The sequence below is a fragment of the Acinonyx jubatus genome, chromosome E4, assembly GCF_027475565.1.
Source record: "Acinonyx jubatus isolate Ajub_Pintada_27869175 chromosome E4, VMU_Ajub_asm_v1.0, whole genome shotgun sequence".
Classification (NCBI taxonomy): domain Eukaryota; kingdom Metazoa; phylum Chordata; class Mammalia; order Carnivora; family Felidae; genus Acinonyx; species Acinonyx jubatus.
In genome coordinates, this window is record NC_069395.1 from 52,460,351 (window position 1) to 52,484,602 (window position 24,252).

Genomic DNA, 24,252 nt, shown 5'->3' on the forward strand with positions numbered 1-24,252 from the left:
AGAGAGAGAGAAAGAAAGAGAATCTTAAGCAATTTCCACACTCAGCGCAGAGCCCGACCTGGAGTTTAATTTCATGACCCCCGGATCATGACCTCAGCTGAAATCAAGAGTCAGATGCTCAACTAACTGAGCCACCCAGATGCCCCAACATCTTACTATATTTTGTGCCCTTTGGGGGTTTGTGTAGTTTATAGCGTTTGAGAGAATTTAGTGCTTTGTTTTACCTATACTTTAAGATGAACAAGTTTTAAGTTGTCTAGAAAGCCATACTAGTAAAAAGGAAGGAACCATTAAACTCTCTTTGCAGAGATTAACAGGATCAGATTCTTTGCAGGCATTGATATATGTTGCCATGCTAATCTATAGAAAAGTTTATGTGAGTGATGCTTTATCTACATAATCAGGTTTAGCAAGCAATTTATGACTAATATTCAGTTCCTTTTCTGAACATTATGTCTTCTCTAAAAATTTACCCCTTTTTTTTGAGCATTCTGCAACCCAATGCACAAATCTAGCATTTGAGTCTACAAGTGAATAATTAGATAGTGTATTTTCTTTTTTAACATTCCAGAGGAGTTTCAGTTTATTAAGTAGTAATAACTTATTATAATCATACTTGTAGCTACTCATAATGTATTTGATTAAATCTATTGTATTAGAAGTTTTTATCTTTAAACATTATAGAAATCAAAATGTGAGTAATTTCTTTATTTGCTCATTCTTGTTATTGCAAGGGTCATTTCAACACACATGCAGATAACTTGGGGTGCCTGGGTGGCTCAGTCTGTTGAGCATCTGACTCTTGGTTTCTGCTCAGGTCATGATCTTATGGTTTGTAAAATCCAGCCCCATGGTGCCTACTTGGGATTCCGTCTCTCCTCTCTCTGTCTGCCTCTCACCTGCTTGCATGCATGCACACAGCATGCTCTCTCAAAATAAATAAAATTTTTAAAAAATGAACTATTTCTTTGCCCATTCTTGTTATTGCAAGGGCTATTTTAACACACATGCAGATAACTCTAATTTTAGATCCTGAACGTGAAATTAACTTGGTAAAATACATGTATCTTATAGCACTTTTGCAAAAACACAAACAAAGCTAAGATTACTCAGAAGGCAGATATTATGACTGTGCTGTTTCACTGTTTCCCTAGCAATTCAGTCTGGCACATAGTAGTGCTTAGTAAATATTTGTTGAATGAATGGATAAATTTTTAACATACCTAATGAAAACTGTTCTGTCATCAATAATGGACTTGCATTTAAGGTTGAGTTGTTTCAATAAAGCAAGAAGTAAATGTAATGCTCAAAGAATAAGGTATATAGATAATTTACTTTCCTAGTTAATTACAGCTTAATTATTTCATCTTTGTAAGCAGTTTCTCTTGAGCATAATCAAATCTTTAACAACTTGTGATACTGTTACTTTCTTCTGTACATCAGTTCTCATTTTTAGAAACTACAGTTAGATAAATAGTACATATTATTTAAGATGTGCTGTAAGTTTTAGGTTGAATTTTATATATAAAAAAATTTTCTGTTAGACACAGGTGATAAGTCAATTTGGCTTTTATCTTCTGCCAAAAAAGAGGGTAGGAAATGAAATTTGAACTATAATTGTTGTACCATTAATAAATCTGAGAGTTTAAAAAAATCTTTTGAAGTAAATAATTGTAACTATGCAGTTGTTCTAACACAGCACACTATAGCAACAGGTGTAGGCCATAGCAGGGGCTTAAAGGTAACTAACTACTGGTAAATAAAATTCTTAACGGTGTCTAAAACCCTTAAAAAGACTTTTAAAAATTTCACAGACTCTTTGTTATCTGATACCCAATTTGATGATAAAATATTTTCAGGTAGTTTTAATTTTAAGCCAATTTTTAAAAACTCTGTCTTGAGGTATAACATATACAGACGCTTGATAAATGCTCACAGCTGAACACATTCATGTAATTGGTATGCAGCTCAAGAAACAATATTATTAGCCAGTTTAAAAAGGCTAATTCTTAAATATAAAACAACCGTAGACTTAGATAAATTTGCGAGATTTAGATCCTGGATCTAACCTTGTTACTAACTTCATTTGTTACCTTGGGCAAGTTATTTTATCTTTCTGGGGTCCACTCCACATCTCTACAGCAAGGAGATGAGACTAGAAGTTTTATTATGACTTTATTCTATGAAAGTGCAAAACAGTGGACCATAGTGATATAAATGTGGTATAAAAGAGTGTAGGTAATGGAGTGTGAATGCAGTTTAATTGAAAAGGAAAACACACTAATTTTTTTCTTTTTTTTTCTGTTTGTTTTCCAGGTTATATTTCACACTATGTGCTGACTGTATCTAAGGAAGATATTTAAAAAAAAAAACTTTTTTCAAAGATTTTGATTCCAGTGGAATCTTTGCTTTAGATTATTTGTGTGTGTGTGTGTGTGTGTGTGTGTGTGTGTGTGTGTGTGTTAGTGAATTGTAACTCCAGTAACAATGCCTGTACAAGCTCCACAGTGGACGGATTTCCTCTCCTGCCCAATTTGCACTCAGACTTTCGATGAAACAATTCGAAAGCCCATCAGTTTGGGTTGTGGCCATACTGTCTGCAAGATGTGCCTGAATAAACTCCACCGCAAGGCTTGCCCATTTGACCAGACCACTATCAATACAGACATTGAGCTCCTCCCCGTGAACTCAGCATTGCTGCAGCTAGTGGGTGCTCAGGTAAGATGGGTGACTTATTCTTTTTAATCTCTGAGTGTATGTGTTTTCCTCTTAAGAGAAACTTGTTGAATTCAAATTGGGCAACATTGCCTTCTATCTAAATAGATAAAGTTCTGTTCAGTACCATGCAGACCCTTTATTTTAGTGTGTTGGGAGATTTATTGTTGTAGTGCAGTGTTCCTCCGTCATAACAGTCATTTAATCTGGTGATCAGCCTTTCTCAACAATCTTAGCTATTGAGATCACTAGAGAAACCTAAGAGGCAAATCACAAGGACTGTTTTTTGAGAGAGAGAGAGAGGGAGGATGTGTGGGGCAGAGGGGAAGGAGGGAGGGAGGGAGAGAGAATGAACAAATGAATGAATGAATGAATGAATCCCAGGCAGGCTCTAGGCTCAGTGCGGAGCTCAACATGGGGCTTGATCACACAGCTGTGAGATCATGACCTGAGCTGAAATAGAGTTGGACGCTCAGCCAACTGAGCCACCCAGATTCCCCTTCTTTTTTTGTTTTTTTTTTTAAAGGACCTCTTAATATTGGGGAAAATATTACTCATAAAAACCATTGCATTTTACTAAATAGGAGAAGTGAAGCTGCTTCAGATAATTTTACTTAGTAGACACTACTCAAGTGAAAGATGAAGAAGGTGACAGAAACTGTAGAGTGCATAGCCTTTGGGAATCATTTTTCTAGAGTAGGAGGAAATATATCCCCAGCTACCTAAATAAAGGTAAAAGTAAGTCTGGCAGTTCTGATGGTAATATTCTGAAAATTTTCTCTCAGTATTCTCAAAGTAGAGATCAGTAGTATCCTCAGAAGATTTCACAAAGTCAAGGGAGGTGAGTTTTTGGAAGCTAGATAGTTACTTAAGTAATCCCTTACTAAATTTGCATAGTTTGAGTCTGAAATGCCATATATTTATCATAAATCATTTTTCCGAATAGATATACTAGAACTTTGGATCTGGCCCCATTAATATTTTCTAGATCAGTCTTGATGTAAACTGCTAAAATGTAGGAAAGGTTGATATTACATATGTTGGAGATAAAGAGAATAGAGTAGTTTATTCAAAAAGAAAACTTCTTTTATTGATAAACCTCTCTTGTGATGTCACCAACAACACTATAAAATATTTGTCAAAAGGGAAAGTGCAGTTGATCCTTTTTCTTCTTGTACTTTATTTTTCATTTCATAATCATTTATCTTTTTATTTTGAAAATCCTGCTATCACATTTTGGAAACATTTTTAAAAAATAGACTTAATAGGGATAATAATTTTAGAAATAGACTATTTTTTTTTAAATAGCAAATAACCAAGGGGGCACCTGGGTGGCTCAGTCGGTTAAACAACTGACTTCGGCTCAGGTCATGATCTCATGGTTCATGGGTTTGAGCCCCGCGTCGGAATCTGTGCTGACAGCTTAGAGCCTGGAGCCTGCTTCAGATTCTGTGTCTCCCTCTGTCTCTGCCCCTCCTCTGCTCATTCTCTGTCTCTCTTTGTCTCTCAAAAATAAATAATGTTAAATAGCAAATAACCAAGGCTTGCTTTTTTTTATGAAGTTGTCTAAAGATGAACTCCTTTCTGAAAAATGAGTAAGACTATGTCATACCTTAACTGAAACAACTAATGTTTATGAAATGTGAGGATAGGGCATTTTAATATATAGTAGCCACTATTTTAGCCCTAAAGAGTTCCATTAAAAAATTGTTAAGACTTAATACGTGAATTAAGCAAAGTTGCAGTATATAAAAGCAACATGCAAAAATTAGTTGCATTTTTATACACTAACAATGAACAATACAAAAGGAAACTAAGAAAACAATTCCAATACGGCAGCATCAAAATAATAAAATACTTGGGAATAAAAGGTGAAAGGCTTATGCACTGAAAACTACAAAACGTTGAAAGAAATTAAAGAAGACATAAACAAACGGAAAAACATTGCATGTTCCTGGATTGGCAGACCCAAAGAAATCTACAGATTCAGTGTAAGCTCTGTCAAAGTCCCAATGTGTGGTGGTGTTTTTTTTTTTCCCCAAAAGAAACAAACAACAACAACAAAAACCCTAAAATTTATATGGTATCAGAAAGGACCACGAAGTAGTCAAAAAAATCTTGAAAAAGAACAAAGTTGGAGGAATCACACTCCAGATTTTGAAACTGCAAAGCTATAGTGATGAAGACAGTGTGATACTGGTATAAAGACAAACATTTAGATCAGTAAAATAGAGTCCAGAAATAAACTCACACATACGAAACGATTTTTGACAACACTGCAAAGACCATTCAGTGAAGAAAGGACAGTTTTTCCAACAAATGGTGCCGGGAAAACTTGGATATCCAAATGTGTACAAGAATCCATTTGGACCCCTACTTCACGCCATCTACAAAAATTAACCCAAAATGAACCAATGTAAAAGTTAAAACTACACAACTCTTAAAAGAAAATATAGGCATAAGTCTTTGTGACCTTAGAATAGGCAGTGAGGTTTTTTTTAGATAGGACACGAAAAGTACAAGAAATAAAGGTTAAATTGAACTGAAGACTTAAAGCTTTGTCCTTCAAAGGACACCATCGGAGTGAAAGAACGACTCACAGAATGAGAGAAAATAATTGTAACTCATAGATCTAAAAGTTGTGTCTCAGATGTAATAAAGACTCCTACAACTCAATAATAAAAAGGACATAATTTTAAAATGGGCAAAGATCTGGATGCCTCGCCAGAGAAGATACACAGATGGCAAATGAGCTGATGAAAAGTTGCTCGACGTCATTTGCCACTAAGGAATTACAAGTTAAAACCACGAGATGCTGCTACACACCAGTTAGAATAGCTTCAAGGTCCAAAACACTGACAGCACCAAATGCTGGTGAGGATGTGGAGCAACAGAAACTCTTATTGCTGGTGAGAATGCAAAGTGGTGTAGTCACTTTGGAAGTTACTGCACGACTCTATGATTCTGTTTACATGAAACGTCCAAAATAGGCAAATCCACAAGAGACGGAAAGCCAATTAGTATTTTCTTATGGTTGGTGGGGAGTTGGGAGGAAATATGGGAGGGGTGACAGTTAAGAGTATGGTGTTCTTTGGAGGGGTGATGAAAATGTTCTAAAATTGTAATGGTTACACACCTGTGAATATACTAAAAACCATTGAATTCTATATCTTAAATGGGTCGCCTACATGGTATACAAATTATGTTTCGGTAAAGCGATTATAAAACCAAAATAATGCATTAAATTTAGTGTGTTAGTATAGAAAAGGTCTTTTGAAAGGCTTCAGTAAATTTAGTGGGAGTTTTGATATTACCACTTTAGAGTAGCAGTGCATAAAATATACTTAATAAGACATTTGTTTAATTAATTAGTGTGCACTCATACAGACCTTTTTTTTGACCTCAAGGTCCCTGAGCAGCAGCCCATTACTCTGTGTAGTGGGGTTGAAGATACAAAGCATTATGAGGAAGCCAAGAAATGTGTAGAAGAATTAGCATTGTACCTGAAACCACTCAGCAGTGCTAGAGGTGAATCAGATGCAACTATCCATGCCAAATAAATGTTTATGAAAGATGCTTTTCTTACCATAAAAATGGTGGGGTGTAAGTGAATGTTAATGAAATTCATTTATTTATTGTAAGTCAAACCCACTAGTAGTAAATAATATCATTACAAACCATTCCAAGAGATGAATTTAAAGTTTATGTGATGTTGGAAACATTTGAATGAGTTGCAAAAGTAAGTGTGAATATACTAGTGGCTTCAGGAGGGCTCCCCGCCATTTGACAACTCTGGATTATCTGCCTTCTTTTCAGTTTTATATGATGTGCCATAGAGAATGTAATAAACTTGGAAGTTGCTGTTACCGCCTTGCCATTATGGCTTATTGTTTCAATAGGAACATAAAATTAACTGTTATGAAATAATATGCCAGAATTGTTGTGACCTCAAGATTTGGGTCTTAAATTAATTATTAATTTTGTCCCTCCATGGTTGTGATGAATAATAATATATTTAATGTTACAATGAATATTATTTTCACATGATATAACAACTTTTGTATATTTTTAAAATGAAAACGAGGCTTTTATTTCTATCATTTTATCTCTTGTTTATTTTAAATATCCTAGTAGAAACCAGAGCTGTTCACATATCCATGAAGTCAGTCAGCCCATCAGAGGAAATTTTTTTGGACTCTTAAAAGCTGCATTGTAAACCTAGAAATAACTTTTTACTCTCTTTTAAAGGAGTGGGTCTGAATAGCACTACTCAGAGTGTTCTGAGTCGCCCAATGCAGAGGAAGCTGGTGACTCTGGTCCACTGCCAACTTGTGGAAGAGGAAGGCAGGATTCGTGCCATGAGAGCAGCTCGATCTTTAGGTGAACGAACAGTTACAGAGCTCATTCTTCAACACCAAAATCCTCAGCAACTGTCCTCCAATCTCTGGGCAGCAGTCAGAGCTAGGGGCTGCCAGTTCCTTGGACCAGGTATGTGATTAAAGTTTGATATTTATTATGCCAGTAATTCTAAAAGTATGGTGTCAGAACTGTGCCGTGTAGAAAGACTAGTTCTTTGCAATATCTGTTGTTACAAAATAATATCCCACTTGACGATCATGGCTTGGGCAATTCCATGTCAGTTTTTTAGAGCACTTAAAACCTTTAATGGCAAAAAGTTTTCATTTTGATAGAAATATTTCTTGAATGTATTAATTTTTTATCTGTTTTCTTAAGTAAAATATATAGAGTGTAGTATAAAATTGCCCCAAAATAGTTAGAAAGTATAACTGTGAATACTTTTTGTGTTTTTGTGTTGTGTTGCCCATTAATTAAGTAGCACCTGCAGAAGTTTTTGAGTATTGCCCTTCTAATAAATAGATGTGTCTTATCTTTGCATATGATAAATTCTGGTTTTGCCCAACTTTTCCTAGCAATGCAGGAGGAAGCTCTAAAGCTGGTTCTCTTGGCCTTGGAAGATGGTTCTGCTTTGTCAAGAAAAGTATTGGTTCTTTTTGTGGTGCAAAGGTTGGAGCCACGGTTTCCTCAAGCCTCTAAAACTAGCATTGGGCATGTTGTCCAGCTCCTTTATAGAGCCTCCTGCTTCAAGGTATGAACCAGGGAACCAGCGTTACATTTGGGCTTGAAAGGAAACCTTGTCTTTTTCCCCAACTTAAATAGTAAATCTTTGAGTTTAGTAAAGTTGCCCCCTCAGAAAATTTCAACATTTCAAGAATGTAGATGGTATTCTATTAAAGTTAAATCTTGTTACATTGAATTTTGTATATTAGATAGCGAACAACATAAACTGAGGCTTATATAGATGTTTATATTTGAAGAGACTATTAAACTGTGTCATTTCCCTGCCGAGACTATAAGCAGAATTGGTCTGAGCAGAGAGTCATTGAAGCAGGAAGAAATTTTATTGGGCTCTTTGCTCCTGCTATAATTCCATATACACAGTGGGGTTAAAACAGTACTGGAGCTCCATTTGCCACTTTCTTTTCAGTGTAGATAGTAATGCTGGACTTCTTCTTTTGTATCCCAGATTGAATCAGCACTGCTTCCAACATTGGTGCTCACTATATATCATTTATTTTTCATCCTGTTTTCCTGACTTCTTAATGTCAAGGCTTCTTCTAACTTTTTTAATGTTTATTTTTGAGAGAGAGGGAGAGGGAGCCTGTGTGCACAGCTGGGGGAGGGGCAGAGAAAGGGAAACAGGATCCGAAGCGGGCTCCCAGCGCTGACAGCAGAGAGCCAGCCCGACATGGGGCTTGAACTCACAAACCATGAGATCATGACCTGAGCTGAAGTCGGATGCTTCACCGACTGAGCCACTCAGGTGCCCCATCTAAGGCTTCTTACTTCTGACACAACACATAATTAGTACTTCATGAACCAGGCATGCCTCTGAAATTGTTTTAATTCATACAGCCTATAAGGAAATCCATTCCTTGGTCACCATGTCCCCTCATCTGACACTCAAACTAAAGAATCCTATGTCCTACTATAGTCTTGTCTATGTTCTCATTTTCTGAGAAAGATGAAATGGTTCACAGAATCAACAGCAAAGCATACCAATTTAATTAAAAAAAAATTTTAAGCTCTAACTAAATGCCAATATTCTTAAGTTTCTTTCTAGAGATAGATTAAATATATATACTGAAAATGTGCTGTGGACTCCAGGTTTGTACCCAACCCTGTTCTTGCCGTAAGCACCTCTGGAACTGTGAGAAACTCTAGCCAAAATAACTCCCAACTGGTTCAGATTGTCCCCGAATAACAACATTTGTTGTAATGATTGTAATAACATGATTTTACAGTGTCGTCTGGAATACAGTTTAGAATGTCTGTCTGCTTCCAAAGTTCTTTGTTCTCTACTAACAGCACCAGACAGATACAGTATTGAAGCTTGAAAAAGAAAATGAAAGAAAAGGAAATCTAGCCTTCTCCTGTGAAGTACTAAGCGATCCAAAAACCCTAGAATACCTACAGTGAACCTCTTTCAGTCCTAATTAGAAGTATTAATATAATTAAAAAGAGATTGGAAGTTGCAAAAAATCCAGTTTTTCACTTGAGTCATGATTATGTTTCTTTATTCTATTGTCTGCCTGTTTTCTTCTCTTGCCAGTAATAATGTACTATTAGTACATATTAACTAAATTAACTAAACATATTAACTATTAGTTATTAACATTTAATATAATATTAGTTATTAACAGTTAACATAATATTAACAACTAAACATTAACTAAATTAACTCATTTAATTCTCTAAGCTTTTCCCTCCTCCTTGCAGCTATATGTGTCCATATAGCTGTGTTCTAGTTATGTCCTTTTAGCATCTCTTTTATTTCCATTTGAAAAACCTTTTCAAACTGGGATAATTCTGGTCCTTCTGAGTACAGTTATAGTTCCAGGAGTTACTTTAGACATTGCATCTCTTGGAAATCTTTGATTGTTTTTAATTAAAAGAGAGTTTTGAGAGCCAAGTCCAGGGAACCCTATTATATCATATAGAAAACATTCTACATTTTAATAATATTTAGCTTATATTGAGAGTATGTTTTTGTACATACTCATACACATGTGGTCTTTTGACTTGCCTTTAACAAGTCAAACAAGTCTTTAACAAGATTTTTCTTTTAATCAGTTGGTCTTTGTACGGACTTAGCTAACAAAATTTAAGTTAGACTTTCTTGGAATAAGAATGGAATACATTTTAAAATACAATGTCAGTGTGACCTAGAAATCTTGACTAACATATTCTATAGTTTTTCTTTGATGGAAAAAAAATGAAAATTTTCTACTAGAGGAAATTGAGACCTTACGAGAATAAAGCAATGATTTTTAAAAAAGAAAAAAATACTCATGCAGTTATTGTGAAAAAAAGCAATGTATGTTTCTTCTTCATAACTGTGGATTATTACTGTTGGGCTTGCTTGGCGTTGAGCTAGGTGGTACTCCTAACAGAGCACCATTCAGATGCTGGCGTGATTCTAAAAATGAATAATCTGTGCTTAGCTTAATTTTCCATGGAGTTTTGCAGTCCAGGCCACCATCAGAAAGTGCAAAATAATAATGATAATATCTTTTAGTGATTAAAATGATTAACACTTATTGAGCCCTTAGCATGTGCTAGTCAGTGTGTTAACTTACTAACCATCATATTGACATATTAACTCATTGAATTCTCTAAGCTTGTTGAGGTAGTTACTGCTGTTATTTTTGTTATATCGTTACATTTTGAGTCAAGTGGGGTTTAGGTCAAAGGCTCATCTCGTCCAAGATCACCTGTATCCTAATATACTGTAGAATATATTTTACCTTAACACACATACGCGCGTACACATACACACACACACAGACATATGTATATATAAAAAAGTAGGCTCCATACCCAACATGGGGCTTGAACTCATGACTCAGACCAAGAGTCATATGCTCTCACTGACTGAGCCAGCCAGGCGCCCCACATATTTTCTTCTTTTCAGGAATGCATATGAAGGGATGTCTGCGTGTTTCAGTTGGTTGAGTGTCCTCCTCCTGATTTTGGCTCAGGTCACGATCCCAGGGTCGTGAGATCGAGCCCCATGTCGGGCGCCATGCTGAGCCTGGGGCCTGCTTGGGATTCTCTCTCTCCTTCTCTCTTTGCCCCTCCCCCACTTGTGCTCATTCTCTCTCTCTCTCTCTCTCTCTCTCCTAAACAAATAAACGTTTAGGGGGAAAATGCATATACATATTCCTACAATTTAAATAAACTGTATATGTGTTAAGGTCTATCCAATCTTGGGACTTTGCCCCAGCACATAGTCATTCTTTCTGTAAGTCCTATTCAGAAGAGTTTGACATCTATAAAGGGGGAAATGTTTTACACGCAAAACAGTGTGTTCATTTTATCTTGCTATTGTTGCTAAAAGAAATTTGTTATATTAAAAATTGTTCTCTGTATGTGTTCATGTAAAATACAAACTCATTTTGTTTCTTACCTGACTCATGAGATTATGTGTGTCTTACTAGGTCACCAAACGTGATGAAGACTCTTCTTTGATGCAGCTGAAGGAAGAATTTAGAACCTATGAAGCTCTGCGGCGAGAACACGACTCTCAGATAGTGCAGATTGCCATGGAAGCAGGCTTACGGATTGCACCAGACCAATGGTCCTCATTGCTTTATGGAGACCAGTCTCACAAGTCTCATATGCAGTCAATCATTGACAAGGTAGACCCTTTTATGTTCCTTACTTGGACACATCTTGGAGTTTTGATAATTGATGATTTAGTAATTTATTTATTTAACAAATGTATGTTAGAGTGAATACCATATGTCAGGCTCTTCTTACAAGTTATGTTATCTGTAGCTGAGTATCATAACTAGTCACATCATTACCAGTTTGTTCATATAAATTAAATTGATGTACAAGTGACATCATTCATATAAGATTTCACTATAGGGAGCCTGGGTGGCCCAGTCGGTTAAGCGTTCGACTTCAGCTCAGGTCATGATCTCACAGTTCGTGAGTTTGAGCCCCGCATCAGGCTCTGTGCTGACAGCTCCGAGCCTGGACCCTGCTTTCAATTCTGCGTCTCCCTCTCTCTCTGCCGCTCACCTGCTCATGCTGTATCTCTCTCCCCTTCAAAAATAAATAAAAACATTAAGAAAAAAATAAAAAGATTTCACTGTAGTGTTTTAACGCTTTGTCCTACACTCTTTTGTATTCTTCTTGAGTGTCTTCCATCTCTATTGTTGCCTCTCTTTCTTCTTTCTTCTCTGAGTTTTAATCATTGTTAAATCATTAAGCCCATTTTCTAAAGGCCTTTATTGTCTTCCTATAACAGCCATTTAATGGTCTGGAAGATGTATATAAGTTGAGATTTCTTAAGATTCTCAGTCACAATAATTTCACATAAGTTACTGAATCATTCTAGGTTTGATCAGATTTTCAATAAATGTATTTCTACTTTTTCTGTTCTTTGTTATGATATAAAGATCACTAAGCTTACTAGAGTAGCTCCATTATTGCTGACTCTAAGAACTGTATTTAATTTTGTTAAAGCTAGGGTAATACCGTAATTTTTTGTTGTAATTCAACATGAAATATATGAAAGTGCAAAAAAAAAGGTCTTAAAGCAGCATGTAAATATATTACGTTCAGTAATAGCATTAATTTTTACTATTTTACCTTAAATACTTGTTTTCATTAGAACCCACCTCACAATTTGCAGAAATTAAGATCAATGTGTAAGAGTAGTCTAAATATAATACTATTTAACACTTACTGAGAGCCTACTAATGCCTCGTGGGATAATCATTTAATCCTTTTAATAGACCTGTATTATTAAAGGTCTTAAAGGTATTATTAAAGGAGACAGAGAGAGGTTAAATACATTTCTCCAGGGTAATATAGGTAATCAGTGATGGGGCTGGATTTGAACTCGGGTATAGTGATTCTAGAATCTATGTTCTTAGCCACAAAATCTCTTTCCGGACTATTCTGCCACTTTTTTTTTTTTTTTTGGCTGTTCTCAAAGATAGGATTCTTTGAATGAGTAGTGTATTGATGTCAAAGGACAGTTGCAAAATGTGTTTTATAACTGCCTGTTACATAATTTCCAATGTAATATATTTTTGTCCTATAAATCTTTTCTAGATACTTTTGCCCAAATTCTACCTCCAACTCCTAGGTCTGAAATTATGCAGCTGACTGATGAAAATATTTTGAAACTTTAGTAATGGTCTCTTATAGGAGTAGCTGTCTATCTCTGAAGAGAAACTTGGCTTGCTTTTATAAAGATTCTCTAAGGAGGTTGACCTTTTTGTGTAAACTAGACTATATAATTTATCCTATAACAGTATCCTCACATCATGAGCAGTAGTTCGAATAATATCCAGAGACCTTCTTACAACAAACTGGTAAACAAACTTTGCAGTGTATGTGGCATCTTTTCATGCAGAGCAGTGGAACTTTCTGTGGTAATGAAAATGTTTTATAAATGCAGTGTCTGATTGGTGATCACTAACCACCCACAGCTGTTTAGCACCCAGAATGTGAGCGTGCAACTGAAGAACTACATTTTTATTTTATTTTATTAATTTAAACTTAAATAGCCACTTATTGCTAATAACTACTGTGTTGGACAGTGCAGATAATTTATTAAAAGTGATATGAAAAGCAATAATCATAGCAAATTAGTGGACAAAGAAACATGAACTATCAGTTCACAAAGAGGAAATACATTTAATTGATAGGATAGAACTCAACTCCAGTAATAATTAAATACACCATTAAAATAGTGACATAACAAATATTGCCTATTATATTAGTCAAAGAGACATATATTGCCATACATTGCTGATGGTTTGTAAAATGTATTACAGATCTTTTGGGAAACAATTTGTCAGTGAATAAAAACAAAATATTCATGTCTTTTGATCAAATTTAATCTTGCCAGGAACTTATTTTAAGGAAATAATCCAAACTTTCAAAAATGTTATGAGCTCAAAGGCATTAAATTGCTACATTATTTATAAAGGAGAACATATGCAGATTGTTAAAGAAGTTGTCTATCTTTCTGCTCAGAACTCCGTTACATGGCGATTAAAATTAGTTATTTCAGGACTGATACTCTCTACAGCTGATATATAACATTCAATTTCTTTAAAAGTCAGTGAAATATTTTTATTAAGTCCTGGTGGTGGATACATGGGTGTCGTCATTATATTAGACACTTTGAAATATTTCATAATGAAAAGGGTAGCAATATAAAAATGCTTTTGTTGTAATATTAATGGTAGCCAAAACCATAAGTTCATAAATGGCTGATTATATAAGTGTATAAAAAGCATGCTAAGATGAAAAAATTGAATGAAGGCGTGTGAGCATTCAAATGATAGTTCTATTATTTTTCATGTTTTTTAAAATGTATGCTTTTTTTAAAAATTACCTTTTAAAGAGTGATCTTTTGTGGGGAAACAATTCTGATCTATATTAATAAACTACATAGAGAGCTAAATGTTTCCAAGTAAGACCCTTTAGTCACTATAACCTAATCAATTTCCCCTCTTAAAGTTCATATGTGTGTCCATCTTAGGAGAGTTAATGTGAGAAGTATGTCATAAAGCTTTAGAAAAATACATAATCTGATCGCTTCCAAGAATCCCAAACCATTCTAAGATTTTTTTTTTAAGCTGGAGTGGACTTTTGAAATTATTTAGTCTGTATAGCAATTGGACTTCAGATTGAGTCTGTAAAGGTTATATCCAGTGTCATGATCTTTGGTCAGTAGTAGAACTTGAACTCAAGCTAGTTTGATGGAATTCAGTTTCATTGTTCTTGGTATTGTATAGCTTTATCTTCGAGACTCCAGATTTCAGTTATTTGGAAGCACTCCAAGAGCAAACTAATAGTGCTCTAAGAACGTAAGGTGATAAGAGTCTACTTCCAAATTGAGGAATTGAGAAAGGTCTCACATTTGGGGAATGTGCATCAGAGGGAAGAGAGTTTACAGTATGTCAAGCTGTGAATGCAGGGAAGTGCAGGCTTTGTTGAGGCAGCAGGTAATCCAGTCTCTAGCCAAAGCATGGAATGTGTGGGAGGGTAAAATTAAAGGTAATAAATTGCAAAAATGATTGCAATATTTTAAGTAATTTTTATTTCAAAAGGATTATCTGGTTTTTGGAAAGTTAATATTTTTCTTTTTTAAGTTGCAGACCCCAGCGTCTTTTGCACAAAGTGTTCAGGAACTAACAATTGCTCTCCAGCGAACTGGAGATCCAGCAAACTTGAACCGACTAAGACCCCATTTGGAGCTACTGGCAAACATTGACCCTAGTCCAGGTAAATAAACCCAAGGAAAATAAGTGGACTGTCCTATGTGTGTCTCAGTGCTGCTCAGTGATTCTTTTAATTATCTTTTGTTGCATTCCTCAAGAATTTCCCAGAGTGGTTACTCCAGACCTTTTACACAGTATTTAAATTTCTGACCACGATCTTGTCCATCTATCTCTTTATTGCTTCAACTAACACTTAATACTTTTTGCCGTACTGCTCACTTGACCAGGAAAGTAATTCACTCTGGGATCCTTTTTGTTTTCTCTTTTTTTTTGCATCACAAAATTATGCTGTATTTATCATTCTCATCTGCTTTGACAAAACTCAAGTTCTCTCATTTTGTCTCACTATGTATGTGTGAGCTTGAGTTCACCCATACGTCCATACATACACACATACATATAGAAATGCAATTCTATATATATTTCATATTTTTCATATGTCCTTAGTTGCATTTTCTTGGTCCCAGATTTTTCCTTCTCTGTGATAATGGTGTCTCATTCATCAAGTATCCTCTCTTGCATATTTTTACTTTATCAGCCCTTTTCCTACTCCTTCCCCTTGACCTGAAAATCACTCAACCTTCATTTTTCACATCTAAGGTATTTTAAAATCCTTATGTCCTATTGCTGTCCCTGTGTTTTATTCATGCTGCTTGGCTAAAACTCTTACCATTCACTAGCAATTTATCCCATTTCTTATTCCAAAGGCTTCTTCTCAGTCCTCAAATTACTTGGTTTCTCTTTAGCGTTTGATGATGTTGTTAGCTAATTTCTTAATATAGAACTTTCCTGGGGCGCCTGGGTGGCTCAGTCGGTTAAGCATCCAACTCTTGATTTCAGCTCAGGTCATGATCTCTCGGTTCATGAGATCGAGCCCCATGTCAGGCTCTGCTCTGGACAGCATGGAGCCTGCTTGGGATTCTCTCTCTCCCTGTATACATGTTTTCTCTCCCTCAAAACACAACAAAAAAACTCCTGATCCCTTATTGTAAAGATATGCTTACTTTGACCACTCTTTCCTCTCCTGCCCACTGAGGAGTAGGCCAGTTGTATTCTTAGAATTTTGTTTTCTCTGCATTCTATTGGTGATGGTCATTTGTTACTCTCTGCAGAGAACAGATTCCCAAATATCTCTAACGCTGTTATCTCTTCATCACTCCAGACTTACTTTACAAATGCTTTCTGAGATTCTCCATCATCTCCTCTTTGTTCTTCAACACAAATTCTTCTTCACTTGATACCAGCTCTTCCTGTGTTTTCTCTGTTAAATGACCTCACTGTCTGAGGTATTTACACTTAAAACCTGAGTCTTTTGTCCTAGTTCATATCTTTGCCTTTCACTTGCTCTACATACCATTTCAGACAATAGGATCTATCTTTTTTCACAGTCTCCCTCTATCCCATGCCTGTTAATACTGCCTGGGTGAGGGCTGCATTATTTTCCCCAAGACCAAATGACTTCCATTTTCCTCTGTTCTTTTAATTCTTCCAATCCAGTCCACTTACTGCTGCAGAATAAATCACATCTCTGATCTTATTTCTTTGCTCATAAACTTTCAGTGGCACCCCATTGCTTTATTGAATAAGGTTTGGAACTCTTGACAATGGCCTTCAGGGCCCTCCGGTTTTTATCAACGTACCTTAATAGGATTTACTACCAAAATTGCTTAATCAAACCAGGTCAGATATATTCCTAGAACTCAGTCATTTTTCTTTTTTCACTACTTTCTTATTCTGAGCAATCAAAAGAGCACTTCCTCATGTTCACTGCCCCACCCACCACCAGCCTGTCTATCTGCATTCCTGACAGTGTTTTTTGCTCTCCTTGTGTGACAGTGGATAAATTGTGCCTCTAAGCTAAGGCTCCTCTCTCATCTCACGTTCTAATACCGTTTTGACAAGTATGTCACTCCAGTATCCTCTTTTTTATATCACCAAGTTTCCTTCTCTGCTAGAGTATTTCTGTCAACAAACACAGCTCCCCGTCCCCCCCCCTCCTTTTTTTTTTTTTTTGCCTGCTGTTGGACTCACTCCAATCAGGCATTTATCTCCACTATTCAACCAAAACTGCTTTGTCAAGGTCACAAGTGACTTCCATGTACTTAGTTGAAACATCACTTCTTGGTTCTCATTTTATTTGACCTGTTAGCAGCATCTAATGTTGTTGTTCACTGTATGATCCTCTTTAACACTTTCTTCACTCGGCTTCTAAGCCACCACGGTTTCCTTCTCATTTTACTGGACCCTCCTGAGCCTCCTTTCTGAGCTGATTTCTCATCTTCATAGCCTCTAATTTTTGGATTGCTCCCATAGTTTAATCCATGTATCTCTTTTCTGTTTATACTCATTCCCTAGATAATCTCGAGTCTCATAGCTTTAAATAGTATTTATACAACTCACAAATTTACTATATTTCATCAGTTCTGAAGCCCACATTTTTTTCAGATCTTAGCATTTCTGAAATTGGGATGCATCTGTATAAATAACGACATGATAATCTAATTAACAATATATTTTCTGTTTTGGTGACACATAAAATAATGGTGTATGTAGCACTTGATTTTGAATCTGTGAAACAGGAGCACCCGGGTGGCTCAGTAGGTTAAGCTTCCAACTCTTAATTTGGGCTCAGGTTGTGATCTCACGATTCGGGAGATTGGGTGCCACCACATCGGGTTCTGCGTTGACAGAGCAGAGCCTGCTTGGGATTTTCTCTTTCCCTCTGCCTCTCTCTCCCTCTTTCTCTCAAAATAAATAAATGAACAACGACAACAAAAAATGTATCTGAGAAACATGTATTATATCCAGCCCAAACCTCCTTCCTGAATTCTTTTGTATATCCACCTTCTCGCTCAATATCCAGAAGGTCTACTTGAATGTCTAGTATGAATTTCAGACTTAACCTGTCCAAAAGTGAGCTCTACGCACTGCTCCCACCCCACTCCCATTCCTTTTAGTGGCAGCTCCAACCTTCCATTTCATTTTCTCCGTGCAAACACCTTAGGGATCTCCATAACTTTTTTTTCTCTCATATGTACATGTGATCCAACAGCACATTCTGTAGGCCCTCCCTTCAAAATCCATCTGCTTATCACCTTCACTATTACCACTCATCTCTCTTCAGAGATTATGGAATAGCTTCCTGTTGTCTGTCTGTTTTTAGCATAGAAGCCAGAGTGATTCTCTTAACCCTCTGCTCAGAAGTTCTCTGATGGTTTCCATCATTCACTAAAAGTAAAACTCTTGCCCGTGACCTACCAGGCCCCACATGATCTGGGGTTCTTTACTTCTTTCTAACCTTGTCTCCTATTCTTTTCCACCTGATTCATTCCTTTCCAGTTTCACCTCTACAGAACATGCCAGGCATCCTACCACATCAAAGCCTTCTCACTTATTCTTACCTTTCCCTAGAACATTTTTCTCCTGATATATCCACAAGACATACTCATGCCCTTCTTTCAGGTCTTTAATCAAATGTGACCTTCTTAAGGAGACCTTCTCAGGCCACCCAGTCTAAAGTTTTACACATACCCGTCCCACTCCCCCTCTTTGCTCCATTTATTCAAGTCATCGTTATGTAAATAGTTTGTATTTTGGTTATCTTATTGTCTGTCTCCTCTCTTTCAATATAATGGATTTTTGTTTTGATCACTACTGCTTCCCCAGCAGCTGGAACAATACCTACGACTTATTAGTAGGTATTCTGAAAAATACCTTTTGTATGACTTTTCTCTTCACCTTCTCTACATCTTCATTTTGTTTCCAAGTGAAACTCCACGTGTCCTTCAAAGCCTCATTCACTTGCCATCACCTAGAAGTCTTTCAGAATGTCTCCAACAGGAAGTTATCCATTTGTCTTCTCCCTTCTTTTTATATTTTCTCTTAGAGAACATATTTGTGGTTAACTTTTCCTTTATAAAATCACAGTGCTGGCACTGGACAGATACTTACTAAATGAAAAAGATATGTAGTAGAGTTGCTGTATATAGTAACTCTTCTATTAAACTTCGTAAACATTCTGTTTACCAATACTTGATTTATGCAGAATTTCAAAATGGACATTACAGATTGGTTAGTCCACTATTAAGTTTTGTTTGGACCGCACAGTATGGATCTGCATAATATTCTGAATTTTTTAGATTCTGATACCTACAAACTTGGTAATTTTACATGAAAATCTCAAATTTCAGTTTTGCTTAGGGAACAGTGTGTATCTGGCAGTGCTAGCTTTGCATCATCACATCATAGCAATCCACTAAAGTTGACAGGTAACCACAACCATAGATGTGGGACATACTCCAGTTCAGCACAGCCCCTGTCACTCTTCTGTTGTCATTTCCAACACTAAGGGTCTAATGGCAGTCGTCATTTATTGTCTGGTGTACTTAATTTCTTTATGTTACCTTCCCTGTCCCTGTAGTTATTTTAGTTTACAGTCCATTCCTTAAAATGATGTTTAGGTAAATAAGTTATTACCTGAAAAGCTACATGAAGCCTAACTTGATTTCACTGAAGTTCTGATACTAACTCTTTTAATTAGTTCCATAGTGGGAACGTCAAATAGCATGCATCACTGAAAGATTTTTTTAATTTGTTATGTAGATGCTCCTCCTCCCACTTGGGAACAGCTAGAAAATGGGCTGGTGGCTGTGCGTACGGTGGTCCATGGTCTGGTAGACTATATCCAAAACCATAGCAAAAAGGGAACAGACCAACAGCAGGTAAGGGGAATGTTTGAAACTTAGAAGTAAGGCACTGTGGATGTTGTGACAGATACAAAGCCGACAAGATGACATGAATATTTTGAGACTATGACTGTAGAACTGTGAATTAGTATGGTGAGCAGCCAATTTAATGGATTAGTCTAGTAATCTTATGTGGCAACAATGAAATTAAACAATCCTGTTGATCTAATGTTGTATTGGAGTCATGTTTCACATTGAATATATAGCAGCATTTGATTGTGTGTAAAGGTATGTATTTAAGTAAATGATTCTCTTTGGTTCCTATTCTATTTCAGTTAGACAATATATATCACTTTTTAATGCTGTATCTGTCCAGTACTGTTCACACATTTGTAAATACTTTTTCCATAGCAGTATTTTAACATTTTTTATACATATAATGTCTGTTGTGCCAGTGGGCCAAATTTTCTTCAAATACTTTTTTTTTTTTTCAACGTTTATTTGTTTTTGGGACAGAGAGAGACAGAGCATGAACGGGGGAGGGGCAGAGAGAGAGGGAGACACAGAATCAGAAACAGGCTCCAGGCTCTGAGCCATCAGCCCAGAGTCTGACGCGGGGCTCGAACTCACAGACCGCGAGATCGTGACCTGGCTGAAGTCGGACGCTTAACCGACTGCGCCACCCAGGCGCCCGTCTTCAAATACTTTTAAATGAAGTGTATGGCAGTAAAATGTAAGAGCTTATGTTATGGTTGGTTTTTAATTTTATTCCCAATAATTTTATCTTGCCCTCAGGATTCATGTTAGAGTTATTAGATCTTCTATTTTGCATTCGTAAGCTTGTGAAATTAAAATTTTGTATTAATTTATATGGTTCAGGTAAATATTAACAATAGCTTGTCCGGGGTGCCTAGGTGCCTCAGTCAGATAAGCGTCTGACTCTTGATTTCGGTTCACATCCTGATTAGGTTCGTGAATTCAAGCCCCACGTCAGGCTCTGAGCTGAACAACATGGAACCTGCTTGAGATTCTCTCCCTCTCTCTTTCTGTGCTCCCCGCCCCTGAAATAAATATTTAAATTAAAAACACACACACACACACACAGTAGCTTCTTCAATATTTCTTTTTTCTTTGAGAGGCAAGAAATATTAAACATATCCTGCTGAGTTGCCGGGGGGTGGGGGGGGGTGGGATGCCTGACAGGTTCAGTTGGTAGAGCACTCTTGATCTTGGGGTTGTGAGTTCAAGCCCCTTTTTGGGTATAGAGATTGCTTAAAAGTCGTTTTTAAAAAGTATTCTGCTGAGTAGAATAATATGGGTACAATTCTTAAATAGTCTAAGCATAGACCAGACTTTATTTTATGATAAGAAATAAAGATTAAAAACTTATTTTTAAATCTCTGTTCCATTAGACATCATAAAGAATGTAACAAAAATAATAAGATTAATCTAAGTTCTGCAAAAAGTGATAAAATGCATCAAATTTCATTTAACTTAGTATTATGTTTGATACCTCATTAACTCCCCAAGTCCATCCTCCTTGTCTTGTATGGGAGTTGCAAATAATAAGTTTCATTTGTACTTTTAGAAATATTGTAAGTCCTTGATATGTTCTTCTGCATATCAAGAATTGTTTGCAGAGTATTTTTCAGTTATGGAGCCTACTATAGATTTGTGTTGTCTCATAGGAAAACATAATTGGAAGTATAGCTATACTAAATATTGTCCAAAACAAATATTAGGACATACAGTAGACATTTGCAGGTCCTAAACTCCAGTGGTTTGTCCATTATAGAACCTGGAAAGAAAGTCATAAAGCCCTTATGACATTTAATCCAGGATTTATGTGATGTTACATGTTTGAGACGTTATGCCAACATATGAAAAAATCAGGACTCCGTTCTTTTAATTAATTATTTTTGGACTCCTAGACTTTAGACAGAATGACTTTCTAAGTGACTTTTTGCTCTGCACAGTCTAGATAATTGTGTGAGTTAGTCTGAAGTCAGCGTCTAATGTTTTAATTTTGGTCTCAGCCTCCACAGCACAGCAAATATAAAACATACATGTGTCGAGATATGAAGCAGAGGGGAGGATGCCCGCGTGGGGCCAGCTGTACATTTGCACACTCACAGGAGGAACTGGAGAAGTAAGTGTAAAGGTTATCAAATTCAACTTTCTAATAACTTGTTATAAAATAAGGTAGAGTTACTAAGTAGAATAATTTGCCACTGTTGAGAAACAGAAAAAGAGTAGTTGCATTCTCTTTAACGAATGGGAAATATTTAGAAAGTAATACAGAATTGTAAAAATTAAGAAAACTGAAGCAGTTTCTTCAGCTTTCATTACATCGTGCCTACAAATAGGAAACTAAATATAGAAGTGAGTCATTTGCACTTTCTCCCCAAAATTAAAACTCTTAAGAATTTTCATCCATTCTAACTTACTGATTTTAAATAATTGAATAATGTATTTCCAGTGGAAAAACTTACCCTTTGCTCAATTCAAGAAATTACTTTATTGCCAGGCTTAACTTCCCAGATTCTCTTAAATTTCAAAGATCAAATAATTCCACTGATGTTAAATTTCCCAGCACATAGTAGAAAGAAAAGAAAATGAATTGTACTCATATAAACTAAAATGGGAAACATAACCAGAATGGAAATTAAAGCTCCCATTGGCATTACCACCACCACCACCAACAACAACAACAAATACCAAATAAAAAATTAACAAGAAATATTGAGGACCTGTGTGAATTGAATTAGTAAGCTACCTAGGCAAATAAGAATTGAATAGGGGCACCTAGGTGGCTCACTTGGTTAAGCCTCCAACTCTTGATTTAAGCCGAGGTCATTGTCTCTCAGATTGTGAATTCAAGCCTTGCATCGGTCTCTGTGCTGACAGCATGGAGCCTCCTTGGATTCTCTATCTGCCCTTCCCCTGCTTGTGTGTGCACATGTGCATGCACGCGCGCTCTCTCTCTCTTTCTCTCAAAAATAAACATGGGGTCAGGGGTCAGAGAGAGAGACAGAATCAGAAGCAGGCTTCAGGCTCTAAACTGTCAGCACAGAACCCAATGCGGGGCTCAAACCCACAAACCGTGAGATCATGACCTGAGCCAAAGTCAGATGCTTAACTGCTTGAGCCACCGAGGCGCCCCTAAAAAAATCTTTCAAAAAATAAAATTAAATTAAAAAAGAGAAGAATTGAATAAATAAAGAAGGATACTGTGTTCTTGGATAAAAATTCCCATTATACAGGTTTTATTTTCTCAGTAAATTCAGTGAAATCTCAATCAAAACCTTAACGTGATGATTGTTAGGATCTAACAAAATCATTCATTGGGAAAAGTAAATATGTGCAAACGGCCAGAGAAATTCTGAAAAAAAGAAGTTTTCAACAGACTGGACTAGACTATCAACTTTTAAAGTGTATTATGAGCTGAAGTGCATATAAAGACTGGTATTAGCACAGGAATAGCTAGATCAATGAAGTACAATGGAAAATCTAGAAAGAATGCCAGACACAATAGGAACTGAGCATTTGTGCTGAAGATGGAATTTCACATCAGTAACAAGGAAGATGACATTGAAACAACTGCTGTCCATTTGAAAAATCATTAGAACTCAATTCTTACCTTTATACCAAACCGAATTATAAACGTATCAGAGATCTAAATCTTTAAGAAGGAAATGATACACTACTTAGGGATTTTTGCTGTTTTTGTTAACCTAATCTTACAATAGGAAAGGATTTTTTCAAGAATGACAACCCAGCATCCATAAAGGAGAAGACTGATAAATTTGATTACAGAAAAGTTAAGATAAGGCCCAAACACCAGAATTCAAAAAAAAAAGATTGCTGGGGAAATGACATACAGAGGATGTACCCCTAACACAAAATGAGTTGCTACAAATCTGTAAGAAAGAGAAGAACCAGTAAATATATGGCTCATGAACATATAAGCACTTCACAGAAGAAATAGTAATAAACATGTAAAAGTATGTTCAACTTCATTGATTGTTAAATACAAATTAAGACAAAATTATATTTTGAACTATCAAATTCATAGAGACTGTAATACTACCCAGTGTGTGATAAGATAATGAAAAAGGACATTTTTAAAAATATTATCAGTAGGAGTTATAATAGTTTTGGAACATTATAACAGTTTCTAATGTGCATAGAGTAAGTAGACTTAGCTGTTCTGCTTCTAGTTAGTTACACAAGGGTGCAAGTACGTGTACAGAAGCACCTGTTACTGCATTTTTTTTTTTTAGCAAAAAATAGGAATAGCCTAAAATGTACCAACGTAAGGGAATATCCAGAATGTGAAAGGAAGAAGTTACGACCCTATTTCTGTTAATAACAATCTTACATACATATTAAGGCAGTGTGTGGAGTGGAAAATCTGCAGGATTATGTACCAAACTGCTAACAGTGGTTATGTCTGAGGAGTAGTGTCTCCTCCCCACCCCTATAAAATTTGTCCAGTATGGGAAACATTTGGAAAAATA

General features: G+C 36.1%; 1 protein-coding gene across 3 annotated transcripts in view; it reads left to right on the forward strand.

Moving 5' to 3' along the window:
• Positions 1 to 24,252, forward strand: part of RC3H1 (ring finger and CCCH-type domains 1) — an 84,552-nt gene that overhangs the window by 34,392 nt on the left and 25,908 nt on the right. For all 3 annotated transcript variants that reach the window (XM_027074242.2, XM_027074241.2, XM_027074240.2), the window contains exons 2-9: positions 2,317 to 2,718; positions 6,123 to 6,243; positions 6,964 to 7,203; positions 7,647 to 7,822; positions 11,235 to 11,435; positions 14,919 to 15,051; positions 19,650 to 19,768; positions 21,769 to 21,881. In XM_027074242.2, the coding sequence (XP_026930043.1) occupies positions 2,488 to 2,718; positions 6,123 to 6,243; positions 6,964 to 7,203; positions 7,647 to 7,822; positions 11,235 to 11,435; positions 14,919 to 15,051; positions 19,650 to 19,768; positions 21,769 to 21,881 (1,334 nt within the window). In that variant the 5' untranslated portion in view covers positions 2,317 to 2,487. The remainder of the gene's footprint in view (positions 1 to 2,316; positions 2,719 to 6,122; positions 6,244 to 6,963; positions 7,204 to 7,646; positions 7,823 to 11,234; positions 11,436 to 14,918; positions 15,052 to 19,649; positions 19,769 to 21,768; positions 21,882 to 24,252) is intronic.